General features: G+C 42.5%; 2 protein-coding genes across 5 annotated transcripts in view; one reads left to right on the plus strand and one right to left on the minus strand.

The window, feature by feature from the left end:
* Positions 1–176: 176 nt before the first annotated feature.
* FUCA2 (alpha-L-fucosidase 2) lies at positions 177–10,405 on the minus strand. Of its 2 annotated transcripts, none has more exons than XM_053974080.1 (7): positions 10,189–10,405; positions 7,493–7,680; positions 5,476–5,815; positions 4,647–4,857; positions 3,099–3,289; positions 1,840–1,948; positions 177–431 (listed from the first exon to the last, which is right to left on the minus strand). In XM_053974080.1, the coding sequence occupies exons 1-7, from the start codon at positions 10,392–10,394 to the stop codon at positions 291–293; spliced, it is 1,386 nt and encodes a 461-aa protein (XP_053830055.1). In that variant the 5' UTR covers positions 10,395–10,405; the 3' UTR covers positions 177–290. The 2 variants fall into 2 exon arrangements, with proteins under 2 accessions (XP_053830055.1, XP_053830056.1); XM_053974081.1 differs by lacking the exon at positions 10,189–10,405 and adding an exon at positions 10,010–10,178.
* A 3,162-nt stretch (positions 10,406–13,567) lies between these two features.
* PHACTR2 (phosphatase and actin regulator 2) overlaps positions 13,568–23,123 on the plus strand; it is a 134,735-nt gene continuing 125,179 nt past the window's right edge. For all 3 annotated transcript variants that reach the window (XM_053973655.1, XM_053973652.1, XM_053973656.1), the window contains exon 1: positions 13,568–13,712. In XM_053973655.1, the coding sequence (XP_053829630.1) occupies positions 13,568–13,712 (145 nt within the window). The remainder of the gene's footprint in view (positions 13,713–23,123) is intronic.

The raw sequence follows: 23,123 nt of genomic DNA on the forward strand, positions 1-23,123 counted from the left end.
CACCTCATTCTTCACATAACTTGGCCAGAAACTGACTAAACCAAGTGTAGAGGTCAAGGTAGCTGCTCAATATTTCAGAAAAGTTCAGAGAAACAAACTGTGTGCAGAGCATCAATTATCTAGTGCTAGACTTTGTGAAGTTTGTTCCATTCCATCCTTTAATAACAGCCCACCACTCATAGAAAAAATGAATTTATTGGTCTTTCTCAATCAAACAAGTTTAAAACCAGTGATAAAAAAGAGCAAAACATCAGCACTCCCTGCTAGCCAGGGCTCCAGCAGAGTATGGCTCAGTCTACGTCAGTCAGTTGTAAAGTCCAGCCCCACTGACATGGCATTTGCTGAGGAGTCAATTGAGGTAGAGCAATAACCATTCCCTTTTCTCCCAGGGCAACCCATTTCAGCAGTTCCCTGTATCCAGCCAGCTTCACCTAAAAGAGAAACACACACTATAGTTAGAACAGCACCTTTTCGCAGTATGTATAAGTGCAATATTGACAAAATAATTATTGATCCACAGCTACCTTACTCACCAAGTATCCTAAAAATGCCACTTACTAACCAAATGAATGATAATTATTAAAGGTAATGGGGAAACATTTGCAAGTAGATATGCAAGTAAAAAAGCTACTCATGTTGGGTCTTGAGAAGTACTTAGGGCTGCAGAAAGTACATAAACACCTTTTGGAAGCTTTGGAGTAGGATTTCGGTCTAAGCAGAGATCTAGCAGCCACAGTAGAGCTCTGCATCCCCTATTTCCAAACTGCCTGCTTCCCATGGTGAAACTTGTAGTCTTGAATGAGCATGACTGTTTCTTAGAGGGCAGCCAGGTATCTCACAGAAAGCTGATCTGAAGAACTAAAAACCACAGACAGGTTGATGCTGTCACTTACACCAGCTAGTGACCTGCTGGAGCAGCTGCAGACCACTCTCTGCTGCTGAGAAACAGGACTTTCTAGTGCACATACAGTCTAGCTATCCCCGCAGAATTCCAGAGGCATCTCCATCACTTCTGAAATGACTCTTTCTCCCATATCACAGAGCTGTCTTGGCACCAGTCAGACTACTTTCATATGGAACTAGACCAGAAGGGACAGTCCAGAAACACTCCTAATGCATTTCAGCAGCTATTGGACATGCAGTGCATGAGACCAGAGCAGAGCTAAGCCAAAGTGAATCTCCCCTTAAATGCACAGAGCTGATACCAACTCCTGCTTCCATTGGGTTACTTGCTACTTGCCGTAGCCAATGGAAGCAGAAGTTGGTATCAACTCTGTGCATTTAAGGGGAGATTCACTTTGGCTGTGTAGGTGTGACATCACTGTCCTCAACTTCTGACCTCCACTTGGTTCAAGATGCACATCTAGGGTAACACTGATTGCTCTTCAGCCTCCCTGGACAACAAAAACCACTGTGTTACATTCCTTTCCTGCAAGGCTTTGACTTCAAACAACTGCACCACTACAGCAACTCTGGTATCACCAAAGTCATGACGATAGCTGCTTCTAAAGAAAAGTCATGCTGAGTTAGGAGTCCACACAAGAAACAGGAGGGATGGCACCGTTTTTTCCCCTGCTCCTTGGCCTCTTTGTGATTCTTAGTTTGCAAGCTAAAACATATCCCAGCAACATCTCAGGCTAACTTTGTTGGATAAGAAACATGCCACTGAGAGGACTATGACAAGGAGGTCCCAGAAAGAAAACAAACATTTCACTGGGTCACTTCCAAAGTCCTAAAAACTATGCATTCCCAAAGATGCCAGAAACTTAAATAAACAAGATGGAACATGACACGTCCTAGAAGGAGGGGAGGGGGATTTGTGTGTGCACTCTATTTTACCTGTGTTTCTCCAAGCTTAGCCTGTGGCTCACCGAGTTCCAGAATCCCAGAGACTGGCCAGTTAAGGAAGATAGCATTGACTTTCCCTTCTTTAGGGCTGAACGTGTACCTGGTTGGAAATGGGGACCACAAAGGCATGTCAGCTTTTCCTTGTAAATCTTTAGAAGTGATACATAAGAGTGCTTTCAAGACTGGAAAAATGGATTAGAAAAATCAGGATTAATTACATTTTCACACACGTAACCACCTGGTCAGATGAATTATGCCCTTTAATAATGTGCTGTTCCTTGAAAATTTGTTTCAACAAACTAGAGGTAATAAAAACTATTAAAGAACTGAATTCAGAGGTAAACACCTGTTGTTACTTTAGCACACTGTATCAACCCAGCCATATAGGAAGGAGATACTTGCAGGATGGAGAATCATTAACAGATAACTGTAGGTTATATTCAGAAAAACATGGTAACTCCCATCTATACACTAACATTCAGACTAAAAGAATTTAAAAATAGGATGAGTGACAGAGTTTCCACCTTGCATAGCTAGTTTTTAAAAATACTATTTTCATCACTATGCCATTGGAAATACCCCTGAAACATTCCTCCCTCCTTCCTATTTAATTACAGTTTTTTATTACTCTTGAAAGGGATTTTACTAAACAGTCAGCAGTTCAGCATCTCCAGGCAAAAGCCAGATGGCCAAATCTTACTAGTAATGGGAGTAAAAACACACACTGAGACAAGAGGGTCAAGACCAAAACCCTGTTTGATCATGAAGGTGTTAGAGAAGCTTCAAGTAACAAGGGCAGAGGGAAGGCCAGAGGCTGACTGTATTTAGCAACCACATAATTGCTGCTATCTTCCCACTTTCTTTCTAAACATCACATGACATTGAGTATTCCTTTGTTCAGATAAACACTTCATAGCAGTCTTGTATTTTCAGATTTTTTTTTCATTTCTGTTGCCCACTAGAAGCAAACAGAATTACCTAACAGATTAGCCTATACCAAGAAGCAAAAGATGACCAAAGAAATGCTTGCAGCTTTCCTTTCAGCCTCAGCATCATCCCAAAACTAGTCTCTACCTACAGCTTTTTACATATGTTAGATGCAGTTACTTACACTAACAAAGGCATTAATTCCTTCACCACATACCAACTAAGACAGTGATTTCTGTAGCATCAAGTCAATAGGGATTTCAAAGCTTCACATAACATTGGTGCTGCTTTCCAGAGCCTGCATTTTGGTTCAGTAGACTTACCAAACTCCAGGTGTGACTGTGTCATTCTGTGCTCTCCATGGTTTCGTTCCATAGATGGCCTCTCCATTGACCTTCAGCCAAGAGCCCACCTGCCTCAGGCGCTCCTCAAACACAACAGCGATGCGACCATCGTGGGTGGGCCCGATATTCATCAGGAGATTTCCTCCACAAGACACTGTTTCTGCAAGTTGCTGCAGTGTTTTTAAACACACAGAGCATATGGTTATGAGTAATGAAATCACATATCTGAAGTACTTTCTAAAGTCTGCTGTACTGCTTCAGAATGATGAACCAAATGAGTTATGCTGCTGCTGCATGCTGAGACTTTGAGGTTCATCCCAAAAGTTAATACAAAATTTAAGCTCCCATAAAACAAAGCTCTGCTGTCAATTTTTACATCCAAAGAGAGCCCCAAATACCTTCTTGTATCAGTATGACTGCCTGAATCTACATTAGAATCAGACCCTGCAACTCTTTTATCATTTCAACTTCTGCAAGAATGTATTGATGGTTTTACCAACAGGACAGATGATTTCTCTGCACCAGAGTAGAATAAGCAAAATAGTTGCTACTTCACCTTTATTGAATCTTAGAAAAGCAACTTCCTCCTTCCTCCTGTTTGATGTTTTTCCTATTTTACAGAAACATCTGTAAAATACAAGGAAGCCTCCTACAAAGCCTATAAAATTTATGTTCACATCCACACTGCCCTCCAGAGATCACAGACGGAGATGCGTAAGTCTGAGAAACAGACAGCTGCAGACATGCTGCTGAATTAATTCAAACCTTCTGCCCCTGAAAAGAGCTTACTTCAATTTCAAATTGTCTTTTGTGAGGACAGCACTAGAAACAGCAACAATATTAAGCAACAGTAACAATCTTTCCCTCACTAGCTGAATTTTGCAATTAAATAATTATTCTGAAAGACTGATTAATCTTCCTTTCATTAAGGTTTCCTACGCTTCAAATCTTTTTAATACCTCAGTCTAGTAAGGGAATCAATGTTCTAACAACACCAGCTGTCTGCTTCTGGTAGTGTTTACTTGTATGTCTGTAAGGAAAGTTTCTCACTACAAAGTAAAACTACTGCTGAGTCATAAACTGTGTCTATTTGTGAAGAGGAAAAGATGTAGCCTTGCAGTAGGAGTTCTTAAACGGGAGCTGAGAAACTGCAACTGTTTGCTTCTCATCATCTTGCATATGCAGTTACCAGAGAAACTTAGTTGAAAAGGTAATGATGAGATGGTCCAGATCAATCCTTAGCCGGTTACTCACAGGGAAAACGGCTTCTAAGAAACTGACCAAATTTTTACTGGAAATTCATTCTATAGAAATGACTAAGAGAAAGATTAAGAATTACATGGATTTTCCATCCTGCCAGCTTTAAGGCTGGAAATTAACAAAATTATTTCTTATTTAATGGATTCACTATTGAATTAAAATCATCTTATTCATAAAAATAGATACATAATCAGACAGTTAAACAGCACAATATAACAATCAGGAGAGAGAATGGGGAGTGGCAGCAGCTCCCGTGGCCCACAGTACCTTCACCAAGTCCTCGATGGGGAGGTAATCCCGGAGCCGCGCGTCCCTGCGGTAGCCCCAGGAGCTGCGGTCAATGGTCATGCAGTTCTCCCACTTGTGGGGCAGGAGGTGCCCGGGGTTGTAGCGGTCGTTGCACGTGTAGAAGCCACCATGGGCACAGATACTGCCAGCTCCCCAGCGGTCATTGGTCACTACTGTGTCCCGCACTGGGCTGGGAACAGAGGAGTTTCATTACTTTTATTCTACAAAATGCGGTCACAGCCAGAGTAATCCCTTCCCACACACATCCCTCCCAGGAACTAACATTTTGGATGACTTCTGTACTATTAATTTATTACAGTAAGATTAAGTGCAATGTCAGGAATTCTATTCTCATGCTTTGCTAATAAAAGGTCCAGATCAGGATTTCTTAGGGAAATAAGCTCCAGACTTTTACAGGAGTTCTGCCAGATATCACTCTGCACTTCATATACACTGCCAGATGTTCAGTCTGCGATGACAGCAATGTATCCATATTTTCAAATTGTCCTGCTATCCTGTGTTTCTGTGCAACAGCAAGTACTCAGGGAAGACTATGATTAAGCAGAATAGCCAATACCATCTTAAATGATTAATTTGCAAGTGTGTTTAAAAAGTACAAAACAGTCTTTTTCTAAAGCCAGCTTTGATAGTTCTAGGAAAGCTCTAGATTCTGTATTTCAGGAGAATTAATATTTTGTTAAGTCTCCCTAAGTAGAAGTAGCAAGTTCCACAAAACAAACAGAAAATGAAACAAACTAGACACAGACCAGAATTTCAGGTAAGGAGCTAAACCAGCATCATTATGTACCTGTCATTATACAGCCAAGCCAAGAAACCAGTGCTGTTCCAGTAAGTATCTGGAGCGTTTCCATCCCCATCAGACCAAATTATTTCTGGCTGGTACTTGGTCACAATTTCATAGAGTTCTGGTAATGATTTGCTGGTTGGAAACTTGCTTGTGTTAAAGGCATTTGTGGCATCCTCAAGGAAGAGAGGATTGAACCATTCAAACAGGGAATGGTATAACCCAAAATGCAAGTCAGTCCTGTTTCTAACAGATATTGCTAGTTCAGCAACAAGATCTCGCTTTGGTCCCACATCAACAGCATTCCAGTTCCAAGAATATTTGGACCCCCACAAAGTAAAGCCTAAAAAGAGAAAAATCAAAGGATAAGAAAGAAAAGAAGAGAGGACATTACAGTTCTTCTTTCTGGAAAGTGGTTGGAAGTGTTGTATAAAATAAAATAATAAAAATTATATATGTAATAATATTGTTGTCATGGTATAAAGTGTGCCTATAACCTGTTTATGCAGAATGGTAGTAGTTTTAATATCAGAAATGTATTTTTTTATACGTACGCATATACATTTATATTTTCCAGTTCTGTACTGCTTAGGATAATTATTCCTTCTCTTTAATTATTCACTCTATTCATATGTGCCAATTAAATTAACTAGATGACTTTTAAGGCCCCTTCCAACACAAGGCATTCTCTAACTCTACAACTCTGAAATTAACCAAAAATACAGCAGCTTTTGAGGCATCTACAGCAAATGTGAACTGTAAATACACAATCAGCAAATGGAAGATAGAATTGTTTCTCAGCTGCAGAAAGCCCAAGCTATAATTTGCATTCAAAGACTGTTCTCCTCTTTTCTGTTTCCATCTTATGCAAATGTTCACTTTTTGTTTGCCTTGATATTTATAACAACTCAATCAGCTACTCTGTATATGTATAAGGAGAGGGTAAAAACTCCTGAAACAGCTGTTAAAACATCAAGATTAAATATCAGGAGAGATTTGACCTTTCAGACACCCATCAGTCCAGCACAACCACTTACAAATACTACTGCACTGCAGACTCAGACCACTGCCAGAAGAGCTCCACTCTCACCTTCTAACCCCATTAAACTCACTGCCTAATAAATCTTGTGCTATTTCCGTGAACTGGATGCAATTGTACTGACTGAACAACCTAAATATTCATGCACAAGGATATTGGACAGACTAAATTAATCCTGGTTCTTTTGAAATCACTGGGAATTTCACCACAAGTGAAATTCAAGATCAAGAATTATGTGTGTCATCAGAGCTGAGATTAAAATTGACACATCACAAGTTTCCAGCCTTGAACCCACATCTCACAAAGACCAACAACATTCCTTAGATGTATTGTAGAATATCTTAATATTTTATACTTTCTTTGCTACTGTATTTCCTTCCAGAAGCTTTCTTTTTCTTTACTTTTCTCTGCAAAGTGCCTTACAATTACAGTGCTAAAAAAAATTGTGCCAGTAAAACTACAGATCTGGTTCAAGGTTTTGGCCTCTGTGCACTACATCAGGAAGAGCTATAGCTTCCTAAATCTGAAGTTGACTCCTGGAATATGTTCCTAAATTCCTTGGAGAAACCAAAGGAGTTTGTTAACTACCTGCTCACAGCAGCTCTCCAAATGTTAAACAGTGCAGAATTCACTTTTATGGTTCCTTCAGCAATAAATTGCACAGAAATAAAAAATAAACTATGGCCATTTGCAGGAAGCTCAGCTGCCACCACCACTTCAGGCTGTCTTACCTATGGCAAGAGAACAGTGACACAATCTATTGCTACTCCTATGCAAACTCCATGGCCACAGCTTTTGTGTAAGAGTCAGGAAAACACCTGCACATTTCTTGGGTGGTTTTTGTTTCCTCTTTGGCCATGGTGGGGCAGGTAAGCCTGCCTGGTTTTCTCTATGTGTCTTAGAAGGTAGAAAAGTCACATACTTTTTTCATCTGTTGACAGAAATGCAGCAATTACTAACATTCACAAAGATTCCACTTACCCTCATGATGTTTTGAAGTTAAGACAACGTATTTTGCACCTGAAGCCTTCAGAATATCTGCCCACTGGTTGGGATCAAAGAATTCTGCTGTAAACAGAGGACCAAAATCTTCATAGCTGAAGCCAGGTGGGTAATTTGTGTCCATAAATTTCACATAGGGCTCTCTCTTTTCCTTCTGCCAGTACCACCTACAAAATAGGGAAAAATCATGTCTACTGATGTATTTTTAGAAAAAGAAAAGATAATTTAAATGATCAGCTCCTATTTAACACTGAGAGGTAGAGGCATTGGAGGTACATGACACCGGCAATAAGACAAAATTTCTCCAGAAGAGTATTGATTAGCAAAGATTTCCTTTTTTCTATCTTATTTGTCCCATGTTCTACATCTTTGCATTCCACTTTGGAAAGGTCTCAGAATTTCATCTGAAGCAATGAAAAAAGCAGCTACACTTTGAGAATGGAAAAATTACAGTCTTGGTCAATACCCAAATCTCAATACCCAAAACTGTACTAGAGACCACAGACAGTCTGTGTAAGCAGCTCAGGTGGCAGGAGAAATGCATTTTTCCTGGATTTGCATGTCTTACCTCCTCAAGTCTCACACCTCAGCCATCAGGCATCTCTGCTCTGCCCCCAACATTGCAATCCCTGCCACCCACGAATATGGGGATCATCAGCTTTACCTCTCTGACAGTCCCAAGCCCTCTACACAACTGCAGCTGAGTGACCCAAGGGGCCCAGCCCCAGGGTCAGAGGGAGCTGTGACCAGGTCACTGCAGACTCTGCACACCTGAGGCTTGGTTCATCTCTGGAGGCACCCTGCAAAGGGTGCAAAGCAAAGGCACCCTGCTAGAAGAAGGCACGTCCTCCAACCAAAACCTGCCCCTGCAAGAACATCACACACTTACAAATGCCCCTCTGTCCCCATTCTATGAATGAAACCAAGCAGCAAAAATCCTCTTGTCAAATTTAGACTTATATGAAAATAGGTGGTAAGTGAAGGAATAAAACAGGCCAGAATTTGAATGTTTGAAATTAATTTCTCTCTCCTGTCCTGAGCTAGACTCTGACCTCAGTTCTCTAAGACCATAGTGTGAATATTGTTGTAACCTTCCCAAAAACACTTCAGCATAAACCAACACAAACTCTGGCAGCCAATAGGGAAAAAAAACTTAGAAGAAAGAGGCTGAGACAGCTTTCCTCATAGAAAGAGCCAGGGGCAGATAAAATAACAACAATAAAGCAAAACAAACATTTATTTTAAATAAAAACAAACAAAAAACACCCTCTGATTTCAAGGTGTGTAATTTCTTAAATTAAACAGTAACAACCTTGCTTCTCAAAACCTCGCATAGTCACATGGTTTGCTAAAATGAACACTTCCATGCTGAGATGATTAGATTCTAGAAACATTGTTACCAAGACTGTGGAGATCTGAGGGAAGGCACACAAGATGGGAGATAACAGTTGATGACCTTCCGTTTGAAGCTGCTACTACAGGACCTCAGTCATCTGACTGCATAAGCTGTCAGAAGGCCCCGAAGCAGCTCTAGACCCACACCTACCATGTGATAGGAGAATACAGGAATATTAAAGGCAATTAGAGTTTTGGGGTCAAAACCCAAATGCTCGATCCTGAGTCTGTACACCACTATCAGAGTACAGCACTCTGAGTGAGGCTTGAACCCAAACCTATTTCTGTCCCACCTCTCTAAAAGTAATTTATTAGTATATGTAGTCTGCATTAAAAACCTGCTGAAATGCTTGACCTTAAATCTGAAAAAAGAGGTGTCAGAAAACATTGGTTTGATTAGATACAGGTTGGCTTGTTTTGCAAGTATTGTAATTAAGGTTCACCATAGCTCTGCCACAAGGCTACCCTCCCCTTCATATTGTAAATAATAATGTGTCTCACTTGAAGTCTCACAGGAAGTACTTGGTAGAGCATGGAAAGGTGACAGCAAAAACATCCTTACAGCCAAAGGGTCTGTACCAGTGAACACTACAGAACAAAGATTTCATTAAGCCTCTAACTGAAATTATCTGAAGGACCAGAGCTTTAGGTTCTCGTAAGTACAAAGCACTCTTGAATAATAGCAATAACGGTAAAAGAAAAGAGAAGAAAACCATCAGCAGTACAAAACGTGCATGAGAAAACAGCAAAGCTGCTTGCCAAACAAGGGTAGCAATGGGCGCCTGCGCTCCCCACAGTGATCCCAGAGATCCCAAACGCCTGTTCCCACAAGGGAAATCCCCTTCACCCATCCCTTCATGGTGGTCCTGGAGAGGTCTCTTTCGGCCACTCCACCAACAACCTCTCACCAATACTGCTGTGCTGCAAGGCCCTTCTCTCAGCTCTACCAGCTCTCTGCTTAATTTAGTCACTTCAGCCTAGGTATTCAGGAGGTTTGGGGCTGGGCAGACAGGTGCTCAGACACACCAGAAGCTCCACCTCCTCTGCAAACTGCGCCACGGAGTCCGTGGCCTCGGGTGGGCACGGAGCTCTTCCACACACCTGAGCTCCATGGTCAGCCTGCAGAGGGGCTCCAACCCAAACCACCGCTGTACGGGGGGACACCACACCAGCCCCGCCTGTCCCGAGCGCTGCTTCCCGAGCAGAGCCCTGGGGCCGCTGGCACGGCCCGTCCGCCGCAGCGGTTCCGGTGCGACCAGCACGCTCTGGCTGCAGCTCACCAGAACCACTCGCTGCCGAAGCTGGGCACCGAGAACACGCCCCAGTGGATGAAGACGCCGAACTTCGCCTCGTCAAACCAGGCGGGAAGCGGCCGGGCGTCCAGCGAGCCCCAGGTGGGCTCGTAGCGGGGCCGGGCCTGCGGCAGCCCGGGCAGCCCCAGCAGCAGCAGCAGCGCCAGCGCGCCGCACCCGCCCGGGCCCGACATGGCGGCGGTGGCGGCGGGGCCGGGGCTCGCAGCGCTGCTCGGCCGGGCCAGGCTGGGCTGGGCTGGGCCGCGGGAGGGAAGCGAAAAGAAGCGGGGTATGGGCAGGGCAGGCCCCGCGGCGCCCAGCCAGCACCGCTGCCCCTTCGCTCCTCCCCTGCCCCGCCCGCCACCCGGGGGCTCTTCCCCATCGGAGCCGCTCCATCTGGTTGCTCGACCACAAACAGCCCCATGGATTTTGAGGATTTTAAGAAATTGAAGTTAACTGGCTGATGCCTCGGCCATCCTGCCGTGCTTTCCCCCGCCCCGGCCCCCGCCAGCTCCTCCCCCGGCCGCCCCGTCAGCCTCGCCCGAGAGCGGCCTGACGGCGTCTGGTGGATCTACAGCCGGACCCGGGTCCGAGCCTTGGATCCGCAGCCGCTCCGCTCCAGAGGTGGCCTCGGCAGCCTGCTGGGCTTGTCCTTCCCGCCTGCTTCCGACCAAAGGCTCAGCTTCCCTCGCCCGCCCAAGAAGGACAGGGTGTAACATCACTCTGCAGCTCCTTCCAGCCGACTTGTACGTGGAGGCTTCCCAGGCAGTGAGGTGGCCTTTCAAGGAAACATTTCTCCCCGATCATTAGAATGGCCTGTGCGAAAGCTGCCTCAATTCAGTAGATGACAACTTAGTGTTTGTGCTGCGGATCACAGGTGGCAGGCACATACTTTAAAAGATACATCTTCCGGCAATTTGTTGCCCGAGCTGGTGCTTCTCCAGTCTTTCCTGATGCCCGAATTTTGTGTTTTTACTTCAGCCCCCAGCTGCCATGGGACAGACTTTGTGAAATAATTTGGTTTAATGAGCAAATACTAACTTTTCATAATCAGCACCACAAATGGAGATTTCTTTGGCAATCTCATCAGAACAGTCGAAAATGAATGAGTAGGCAACTGAATTAATCTCTCTCCAACTGGGAAGGATGTATACTTTACTGCTGTTCTATGGAAATAGAGCTTCAGTTTCCAGAGCCATTAACCAAAGCTGCTACATCTAATTCAAAAATATTTAAAGGGCTGTGAAAACAAGATGTACATGATTTTGTAATATTTTAATTTATATACCTGATTAATATAATAAGTTACAGGCAGATAAAAAACATTGTGATTTCCAGCACATTATTCTTTTTGACTGTTCACTTTACTCTGATTTACCAAAGCACTTTGATATTACAACAGGAGCCTCTTCATATCTCTTTTACATTCACCGTTGACCTACTTTATGTCTTCTTTTTCCTTCACCCCTTTAGGTGTCACTTTCCTTCTCAAAAGGAACCTTTACATGCGTTTGACCTCTTGTATGATATCCTTTCTAGTTTATCTTTCAATTTCTTCATGTTCTTCTTTTTGATCGCACCAAAGGATTGCAGACACTGAGCAGCTCCTTAATGTGGGAATTTTGAAGCATACATTCTGTACAGCATGACAAAGTTACAATTGCTCTGTAGCTCAAAATATTTGAAAGAAAAAATGATGTTAAAAAAAGTCAGGGTTTGACCCAAAGCTTGCTGACCTTCCATAAACTTTGTTAAGGTTTGGAGCAAGGACTGTATATTTCAGTAATGAACTTGATCACACCTTAAAAAAAAAAAAAAAAAAAAAAAAAGGAAAGGAAAAGAAAAGTGGCAAACATTTCAATAAACAGCAGTGATGAGTACACTTCTGATTAAGGTATAAACAGGTCCAGAAAATGTCACCAGCCCATATGCGCCCAGGTACTGAAATCCCTGTCGGGGAAAATCGTCCTTGGTGTACCGTCATATTTGTAATGATGCAAGCTGCAAAGGGTAGATAATAAAAATAGCACATTGTCAGATTTTGTAAATAACACAGGACTGGTGTGCACAGCTGCAAAAAGCTCTCTAATCATGGGTACAACGTTCCTGCCTGTGTGACCATGGAGCCTCTGGGCCCCGGGAGAGGGGCTGTATGGAGCTCACTGCCGTGCCCTGCGAGAAACCCCTGCCTCTCCCTCTCACAGCACAGTCCCGCTGGGAAAACTCTGTAGCTGGGGGAGGAGCAGGCTGGTCTGGCAGCAGAGGGAAGAAGGAGAGGAAATAATGAAGGCAATCCCCTGAGGGAAACTGAGCAGAAAAGACCTTTCGACCTGACTAATGGCTGACATACGAGACTCCTGTGCCGGATCAATTGCTTCGACAAATGCGGAGGGTGACTGCTGGGAAGATCACAAAACCCCTGCGCCTTGGGGAGCTGCACGGGCTCGGCGTTGAGATGAAGGCACTTGCCTGCCTGGGTGGAAGCAGAAACCAGAAACTAAATTTCACGTGGTCAAATTTCAGACTTGATAGGTTTTGATTCAGACCTGAAGAGTCGTAGTTGTTAAAATGCAGCCTGAATGCAACTTTCACATTGAATAACTATGCAACTCTGGATGCATTAAAAATATAGGCTGCAGTCTTTTCTGTGTTTGTCATTGTGGCTGCACGGCAGCGAGGATTTCATTCAAGGCAGAATGTAATGACTTGCCTGTAAGAAGTAGTGTGAACATAAAATTTCCTTTTAAAAGGTGCATCTTGTTGTAAACGGGTTTCTGTAAAACACCAGGAAACGAAACCATGAAGCTTGATTTTGCTTCTGCCTAGATCTGTGTGACCGATCTGAAAGGCAGCACCTTCCTGCCGAAGTTAGTTAAGTCTCTTACATGCAACCCAATCCTTAAGAAAGATGGGGAGGGAGGTGATGGGGTGGGGAGGATATTTGACTCGTCTCTCTCGCAGCTCTTCTGCAGGGATGCTGTGCCTTGTGCAACCTTCCGGCTTTGCGGGGGAGAGGGCACCCTGTTACACAAAACAGAAGTGGTGGTGTGGGTTACTCGGCTCTTTTTAACCGATTCTCTTTTCCTTTTTTTTTCCTTTTTTTTTTTCCCCCGAGAGATGTCAATGGCGGGAGCATGAAGACACCCTGGGGGATGGGTGCATCCGCGCACCCAACCCTCCCCTTTGCTTTGCTCCTGTTCAAACACAAAATTTATATTCCCAGAGACCCAAAATCGCCGCCGTCGTCCCGGCGGGGCGGTCGGAGGAGAGGGGCGGCTCTTCCTCTGCAAACTTTCCCTGTCCCCTCCCTCGCCGCCTCTCTCCCTCCTCTTCACTCCTCCCTGCCCTTCTCGGCTGCCCGTCGACGATGGCTGAAAGGCCAGGGAGCAGCGGGACAGCACCGCTGCCTGTCTGGTCCTTGCCCAGTCCCCGCGGCCGCTCCCAAAGCGACATCTCCTCCTTCTCCTCCTCCCGGAGGACCTGCCTGCTGCGGTCCAACGTGGGCGGCTCAGGTAAGGGGGAGGGAGGGAAGGGTTCTTTTGTCTGAGACCTCAGAGCCGAGCCGAATTTGGGGATTTGGGGAAAGACATCCTTGCCGATACCCCGTCCTGCTCTCCCAGACTTGTCTTCTCTCGGTGGCCAGCGGTGTGGGTTTCTGGGGTACGTGCTGCTTGATCTTCTCCTTGATAAGATGTTTGGAGAGTTCCAGGCTTTTTATACCCATGTTCACACAAATGTATGAATGAATCCTGGTAGCATCGTGGCTGCGCACCCATTTGCCAAAGCATCTCTGACTGCAAGGGCAGAAAATTCCCAGGAAAACTTCAGGATGTATTGCCAGGACATCAAAACCCCTCATCTTGCTGCTTCACACATTACACACATTCAACTGCGTGTCAGAATTTTAACTTGTGCCATTGTATCTGCTTTGGGATTTTAATAGGTGAGAAAAGCCAATGTGTAAGTCAGAATCCCACCATCTTCCTTCAGGAGTCAATCCCTGTAAGTGCACACAGGATGACTGGGGGTGGAAGCTGGCCCTTTGGGACAGAGTGGGCTTCCTGCAGGATTTGGAGAAGCTTTGCTGTATAAAATGAGAGGAAGCGAGGGTCCTAGTTTACAGTGCAGAGACTTGAAAGTTGCCAAAGTGGCTGGGCTGTGCTTTAGTCTGTTTCCTGAGGTAGGGCACTAAGGAAAATGAAATTCTGGTCTCCATAGGGCTGAGCACATTTTGAAAATGTGTGCTTGCCCCGTTGCAAATCAGCCCTGCTCTGTTGATTAGAAGAAGTCTGTAGGCACACACACCCTACGATGTTGGTATTTTGGATGCACTCACATATTGCTGCACAGAGGTACCCATGAAACACCACCAGGTAAGCTCCAGAGTGCACTGAGGGACCTCCTCTGCTGCAGCACAGGTCAGTGCAGTGTGTGGTTGGACCTGCAATGGACCACAATGTTCTCTTATGTTTGTTCCTTAGGGAATCTTAAGATGAAGCAGAACATTTGCTTGGAGGAGATCAAGTATACAGCCATGCCTGCCTGATGAGGAGAGAGGGAAAACTTGATTAGTCACATAGGAGCAAGTAGATTCAGCTTATGGGACGAGAGGCTGCTAGCAAAAACAACTCCATGCCATTTTCTGTATCATTTTCTGGTCTACCTTTTTCTGTGCCTGCTTAAAAGTTATGGTGAAGGACATTTCGGACAGGGAGGAGGGAGGAGGTTGTAGTGCTCCAGAAAGGACTGCTTTTAGGTGTAAGGTGTATTTCAGCATTGCCTGGAGAGTGAATGAACAGCACTCTCTCAATGCCCTGTGACTAGATGAGTACACCCCTGGATCCAGAGAGATCCCCACAGAGGGATCACCATAGAGGCTGACAAGATTGAGACCATATCAATGTAGACTGTGTTGGTTGGTGGCTTAAGTACAAAGACTACTGACAACAAGTTGGGTTCATTATGAGAGACTGGCAAATCTAGTGGAGGTAAAATGACTGTTTTCAAAGATGTGTTGTTATTTGTAGTTTCTATGTAGTTTACATATGACATTTTAGCATCCTTGTTGCCTGACTTGATTTTTTATTTTGATTTAGAGGATGTGCTTCCTGCCAGTAAGGAACAAGTGTTGCTTTCTTTGTTTTTTATTGATTTTGCTCATATTTTCTTTAATTGTATATTTTATCCCTTGCTGCTTCCTGTATCTTTCCTTCCAGTTGCTCACTGGACACAACAAAAACACTTACATATGGCCACACAACTGTTGATTCTGTCTTCAAAAAGGAAAGTATGCATTAAAGATGCAAAGCTGTTTAATTTTTAATATGGTGGTTAGAGAATTGGTTTTATACTGAGGTGCCATTAAAATAACCTGCTTTTTCATCTCCCTACTAACCTGGAGAACAACTGTAATGGGGACAGAAATGTGAAGAAACAATATGAGTCATTATTTTTGCTTCTACCTTTTTCTCTAGCCATATCATTTGATTAAAGTAGGTGACTCATTTACATCAGATGTTACCTGTGCTCCAACAGCTGTGTGTATAGAAGAACAATTTGCATTTTAAATAACCTGCAAAATGTTTGCTTTATGCCTGTTCTGAGACTGAGTCACAACTGTTGGCAGCTTCTGTTGCATGCTTGTTTCCATTTTCTAGAACCTGACATGAGTTGTGCTGAGAAGATGTTGTCTCCTCACACTCCTTCAGTGATGGGTTGGTACCCCTGGAGAGGTTCACACTGTCATTTATTTTACCACCTTCTGATCCACCATTCTCAATGCAAGATCTATTAAAAGGCAATATTTTTAGAGACCATTCTAGCTAGGGGAAATATAATGGCTTTTTTAAAGCAGCTTTGGCAGTGGTTCATAAAATGCATCTGTTTATTATTCTAGGTCAGTACTATATGTATCTTGATAGTGCTGTGAAGCTGGTCAGGTGGTCCCCATGTTTATGCTGTCTGTGCTTTCTTAGCCCCACTCCTTCTGCTGTTTTTACACACTGACAGAAGCAACTTCTGGTATCACTTCACAGCATCTCACTTCATTAGCTGCCATCCACTATGTGAGGACAATATATTTTCAGGATTTTCTTCTTAAAGCTGACCTTTTCTTTTAGTGCTAGTGGTAGAAGATGACTTCATTTCACTTTCTGGCTACACCTCCATCCACTGTTTTGTCAGGCCTTTATATTTGTGGAAAGCTCCTAGAAGGAATAAAGTAATACTCATCACAAGCATGGGTAGCATGATCTAGAATTTTGATTTAGACCCTGAAAAAGTGTGATGTTAGCAAAGTTCAAAACCTCTGTGGCAGACATAGCTTGTGCATCACTTCAACATTGTGGTATGCCCCAGCTGACAACTGGCTGGTTTGTCAGAGCATCTGAAGGAGATGAGTAAAGAAAAATGTACTCTTCTAAAATTTCAGGCCAATACCAGAGCCACATGCAGAAAGCTGCTTGAATTACGTACCTTTAAGCAGTCTTCCATGTTTAGTGACTAGATTTAAACCCACCTTAAAGGTGGATCAAGTTAGTCGAGTTTCTTAATGTGTCCAACACAGATGGGCTCAGAACTGCAATTGGAAAAAAAAGACCCTGTTCAAATGCTTTCCCAGAACTCATCCAAAACCTGAATTTGGTGGTTGTGGGGCTGAAGGTAGCTCTCAGCACGAGCTGGGTTGCAGGGTGGAAGAGGTGCTGTTTCACATCACATCTGATGGCAAAGCAGTGGCAGTGGTTTTCTTTGTCACAGCCCTCAGGCACCAATCTCCACTGCTACAATGCCTGCTCTTTATCTGCATTTATCTGCATGTCCATGCAGACAGTTTCCAGTTTGCTCTCTTTTTAGTGTTGTGGGTTTTATTGTACAGCCTTGCACTTTGTTCCGAAGGTGGTGAGGTCTGTGGTGAGGTACATCTTGGTGAAAAGGGAACTTTACTGCTCAGATCAGAAGTCAGAAAACCACCCATCTCTCTGCTCTGGGATTGATGCTCTCACATTGCTGCAGTTTCTCTTGAGGTTTCGCTCTTTGGCAGCAAGAAGTTTCAGATAATTTGTTCCATTAGTAAGAAATTCACCTTTCAGGTGAATAGGTGTGCTCGTCCTACATCTTTCCATTTCTTTCATGGGGTTCTTTGAGCTCTTCTGATGGCAGACAAAAAAAAACTACCTAAGAATTCAGACAGCAATTCATCAGTACCTTAGGCTATAGCCCAGATGCTGGGCTGAAGAAGAAAATGAAAGCCTGAATGCAAATGGCAGTCCTGTCTCAAAACTTGTACATCCAGGATGATTTTGGGTATTTTTGTGGGTCAATTTATTCAAAATGATAATGATCTATGGCATCTATAATGCCATTTGCTGCTGACTCCAAAGCAGAGTGGGTGAAAAGATTGCTTAAAAATCCCCCAGCTAAGTGAAGAACTGGGGAAGCTTTCTTGTAGTGATCAGAGCATCAAAGTGGCTGATGCTATATGAGAAGAAAATTTATGATTTTTGGACTTATTTAAGTTTTTAATTATTAGAGTCCCCCCCCTTTGCAAACTTAACACATGTCAGATTCTCTTTTTATTGAAAAAAATCTCTGGTTGATGCAAAGGACACATTTTTGACAGCATAAGGTATTTGAGAATCTAGAAAGGGTAAAACCCTGAATATGCTCTAGACATTGACCTGATTGTCTGGGAGCATGGAATCTAGGGGAAAAGGTAAATTTTGGGTGGGTAGATAGGTAGCTGTTAACATATGCCTGTATTTCCTTCTGGACTTGTATTTCCCCAAATAACTACAGATTCCAGTTTCCAGATACACAAAGAAAGAGCCCTAGCAAGCTCTCTGGGAGCTAGGAAAATGTTGTTTTTCAGTCCTAAGATGGGGTTGATGAGGGAGAATATTCATGCTGTGGGAGAACACAATAAATAAAGCAGCTGATTTTGATACATTTTATGAAAATATGGGAGTTATGGGAAAACATGATTCTCCATCATATTAAGCAGGACTTGTTTACAGCATAAAATGAAGTACAGAATTTTGCAAGAAGGCTGAGGCAGACAAGTTTTGGTAGAAATCAATAGTAGAAGTTAAGACAAATAATAATTTGGGGGGATTTAGAAACTCAACTCAGCCTGACTAGGTAATTTCCAAGAGTTAGTGCATCCTGTCCTAAGTTCACATTAATACTTTTGCATCAGTTTTAAAATTTAAACTATCAGGAAGAGGCAGCAAGCATAACCAAATGAAATTTGACTATGATTATAGAATTGAAAAAGCTACTTTGTAATAATCTATTTAGGCCATCATCTTGTAATGTTAAATCCCATCCTGGTCAATCTTACATGTAACTTGCAGTTTCAGAACAATGCTGAGGAAAAAAATTATGAACCATTTGTACTGCATACACTGAGAAAATTCAACTCTGCCTGAAAAACAGTTCAGTTTATAAAATAGATGGGCATATAGAGAAGAAGCATGTGTCAGAATATAGTCAGCCATTTCTAATGTGAGTTTATACCAAAATATACACAAAATAAGAAGCTGCTTGTTTTATGCTGGACGAAAAGACATTATTCCGCGCCAACTCTTGCAGAATAACTGGAGTAGGTTCTTATTATTAGCCCAGCCTGATTAAGCATGAAAGTGGAAACCCTGGGAATACCATGGTTTACAAATATAAACCATGTGTTCTACATGTCATTTACACATGGCATAGTTTCTGAGACAAAAGCTTTACAATAATATATTCAGACTTGGGCTCAGGCTTAAAAAAAAAAAAAAAATTACATGTGATGATAATCATCATGGTTGGCTAAGTAGAAATTTAACTCCAAACAACTGCAGCAGAATATTTAATGCATGTTTTGCAGCAGCTAGACCAGTAGCTGATGGTGAGATCTGCTCAGTGGTTTGCTTCTGAGTGTGTTTTAGTTTCTCAAGGCCCTTTGGCATTTAGCACTTCCTGCTGCTCTGTGGCTCCTAGCAAGTAACCACTTAATATCAGACCACATGTCAAGTATGAAGGCTGAAGAACTGATTCGAAGAGTAGCTGCAGAAAAGTTGTTCTTCTCTTACTGAATGTAAGCAACTTTTCTAAAGAAGCTTTTGTTTTGGTTTTAAAACCTAAATGTTTCATTAGCCAAATCCATCATTAGCATAAATAGTTTATCTTTCTTTCCCACCCCACTCCTGTATGTCCTTCTCTTTTTGCCACTGTTTCCTTAAAAAGCAGGCACAATTTATGGTCAAAAGGCTGGGGAGAATTAGCAGGTTTTTTAAAGGTTTGTGAAGAATTTAGATTTTTTTTAAAATTTATTTAGGCTTTTTGAAATCAGAATCTTTCCAGTGCCAGAAATCCTGTAAGATTTCAGCTTTCAATAACACCAGTACTAGTTATGTTTCTGAATTTTCACTAACTCTCATTGAATATGCTTTATCATAAAGCAAACATATTTTTAGTGATAATCTTTTATTTTTCTTCCTTTTCTCCTATCATTTTACCTAGCATGTTGCTGCTTTTAACAAATGCAGAAATTGTTTTTTCTCAGGTACAAACCGAGTGGCACAAAAGGAAAAATATCCAGGAGAAAATAGAAAATCCTGACTTCAGTGTTCTGAGTTCATTCACTTCTCACTTTATCTTTGAAATTGTCAGTCTTAAACCCCACCACAACAAGGAGTACCCTTGCTCTTCGTTCATGTGGAAAGCACTGTGATCTTCCTGAAATGCAAGCAGAGTTTGTAGGCAGTCAACACTTCCCTTGGTGGTGAGCTGAGAAAACTTGTTCCCCATTGTGAGGTTTTGATGCAGAACTGGACTTCTAAGATGGTGTGTTGTACCAATTCTGTTTGTGCCTTAGATGTTGTCATGATTTTTGAGTTTTGAAACAGTGAAATATTAGTAAATTTTATCAGTATCAGGGAATTAGTATAATGGGCTCGGAAGTGTTGGTCCTACTTTAATACAGCCTGAAGCTGCAAAGCCACTGTGCTTCGCAAGTTGGCCGCACTCTCAGGTGGAGGGAGGGAGTGCTCCACAGAGGAGCTAAAGAGCAGCTTCAACCACTGCATCCTTTGCTGATGAGACACTTTTCTACTCTCTCCCATTTCTCTCATGATTCATACATGTTTCTGACACATCCTCAATTGCCCTGCATATTTCTCATGCTTGGCTCTATTCAGAGAAATACAGGACCTAACAGAGCGGGGCTGGGAGGGAAATGTGGAAGAGGAAGCATTCAACCACAGATGGCGGCGTGGTGATACTTCACACGAGATAAAATATCAAAAAATGTTCAAAATAATGATAATATTTTTACTATATTTTTTTCAGAAAATGTAGCATTTAGCAGTTATTTTGAATTAAATATGTGCTTTGTAGCTTTGCCCGCATTTTCTAACCTTTGCACAATTTACAGTATCCAGAAGAAAATTTGTTTAGAGAGAGTGGACTCCCATTAAAAGCAGTTGCTTTTTGTTTCCCTTTGACTTCAGGCATGACTTCAGTCTCACACACAAATTGTGGTGGCTCCCACTTGGGGAATTTACCCAGTTGCACAGCACCACACACTATTTCCCCTAGATGGATTCATCAGTCAGTAGCTCTGTTTTGGCACCTTTACCAGGTTGTTCCTGACCAAACTATACTGGAAATAAGAATCTTTCTTCCCTTCTTCCTTTCATCTCTTTCTTGCTTTCACCTGCTGCCCAGTCTTTCAGTCCCCTCTAACTTATTTTTTGCATTCTCCATAGCTTCCAGTTAATGTAATTTATATTGTGTTGATAGCCTACACATCACTTTAGGTGATCCTCTGTCGAGGTCTGGTTAGGTACATGTGAGGTTGTTGTATCCTGTCCATCTGGGTCTAATGCACTGATATGTGAAGGGACTAGAAACCTCCAGTTAATGACATTAAGTTTATAAAATAATAATGCAATAGCCTGCAATTAATAACATCAAGTAAATAAACAGTAAGTTTATTTTCTGTCACAGAGAGATAAAGGTCAGAATTTGTACAGGCCAAGCAGAGATTTCTTCAGTGTTAAGAATTCATTAGGAAAGGGTAAAAGATCTCCTAAAAACTCTAAAAGGAAGGGTTGCTGAGTAGTAGGAATGAAAGAAAAGTGCTTCAGAGCCTTTCTAAGGTAAAGCTCGGCACAGTGGCAAGGATCAGGAAAAATGAACTCTGGCATCATCCTTACTTTATTTAAAGTTATTAAGTTAGCCTAAGCTTCTTTGAGTACAGTTTTTTCCTGATAAAATAAGAGTTTTGTGAAAAACCAACTTTTTCTTTTTTTTTCTGTAGAAATTATCCTGATTTCAGGTATATTTCTTAATTTTCAGGAGAAATATCTGACAAAAATTTGGAAATGGTAAATTGTCACTTCAAAAATTAACTGAGGTTTCTGTAACTTTTCACCATACAGATTTTGGTGTAAGGTTTTTTTTCTTCTAGTTTGGGGATCAGGAAGAAGAACTAAAGCAGCAGAGAAGTGCCAGAATTTCCCTACCACAGAAATGTGATTATCCTAAGGGATCCTCTCCATCAAGTGTACACCCTTCCAAGGCAAGGGTAACCACTGCCAGATTCCTTTACAAATTATTGGATATCAAAAGGTTCAAATACCTTCTTGACAGAATAAGGATGTTGAGTATATCATTGAACCCGACTGTAAAGAGCATGTTGAGCAAAGCTCTCCCTCCAGAGCATGTGTGTTTGTGGGAGGATGGATTGTGAGAGACTAGAAATAGTGCTGAAGGCAATCTTGCTCCTGAGGAGTTGCAGCTGTGCTAATTACGAAAGAGTAGGAGCAGCCCTGCCCTTAATAGGTCACAGCTATGTCCAATAAGGATGGGTGTTATAAAAGAGTGGATTAGTTGGTCGAGACAGCGTTGGAGTTAGTTGGCTGTGAGGAATAAGGGTGGTTATGCTAGGGCTAGTATGTGCTACTAGGGACAGGAAGAAGTCAGCCAGCTGTGCAGAACAAAAAGAAAAGGTGTCCGTGCTGCGAAGAGCTGCCCGTGAGAACTCACAGAGAGAAGGTACGGAAGCTTTACAGTAAGATAATAAACTAACAGTGACAGTCAGTTCCCATCCACTGTCGATTGGTGACAAGCACCGATGCCAACAACTGATGGCCCGTACTGGGATGAGTTCCAACATGTGTTTGCTTTTCTTGGTTTTGGGGGTAGAATCACAGCTTTTAACATACATCTGTGACTAATACACACATTACTGAAGAAAATTATAGCCACTAAGTAGAATTGGTATCGAGGTATTGTTTTGCATCAGCTACAAGCACGGTAAAAAGGGGTTGTGGTGCATTTGCAATTGAATGTGCCCTAATTGCAGGCCTTCTTTGTGTTCAAACACAGGCAGCTATATTTAAACTTTGAGTGAAAGGATAATTAGCAGTCATCTGCTTGCAACTTTTTAATTTAGTTCCTCTCTTGCCCAGTGTCAGGGCTGCCAGTAAATGTTGGTGGTTTAAACCACCAGTGAAACTGTGACTTTTTTATCTGAAAAAAGATTAATTATACCAAGGTGCAGCACAAAAAGGCAGAGTCTGCAAAACATAATTCTGATTTTTATTCTGATTGCAGTTTTGGCAAGCTCAGAAGGGTTGGATTTGAAATATGTTATTTTGCTTACACACCCAGAGCAAGAGTAATTGATCAGGGACTAGTGGACATCCCAAACCATGATAAGAACTGCTTTAGTTCCAAGGAGGAAGCATGGCAAAGCTGCCTTTGTTACTTAGGTTATGGTATCTCTGCCTCTGTTTCTGAGTAGACTCTCAACTCTATATCCTTAGGAGTGAGCCAAGAGAGAATTACACCTCCCCGAGGGCATGGCATCTTTCTTCCAGCTGTCTGACTTTTGAGCGTTTAACATTTTTTTAAAAAAATCAGAGTGCCTTCCTGCA

The sequence above is a fragment of the Vidua macroura genome, chromosome 3 (genome assembly GCF_024509145.1).
Source record: "Vidua macroura isolate BioBank_ID:100142 chromosome 3, ASM2450914v1, whole genome shotgun sequence".
In the NCBI taxonomy this organism is placed as follows: domain Eukaryota; kingdom Metazoa; phylum Chordata; class Aves; order Passeriformes; family Viduidae; genus Vidua; species Vidua macroura.

Excerpts from the sequence above, each read along its gene's own strand:
- FUCA2 (XM_053974080.1), bottom strand. The coding sequence starts at position 10,394 with ATGTCGGGCCCGGGCGGGTGCGGCGCGCTGGCGCTGCTGCTGCTGCTG. Across the intron at positions 5,816-7,492 it reads AACTTCAAAACATCATGAGG|GCTTTACTTTGTGGGGGTCC; the intron begins GTAAGTGGAATC and ends TTCTCTTTTTAG. Across the intron at positions 432-1,839 it reads CTAAGCTTGGAGAAACACAG|GTGAAGCTGGCTGGATACAG; the intron begins GTAAAATAGAGT and ends TTTCTCTTTTAG.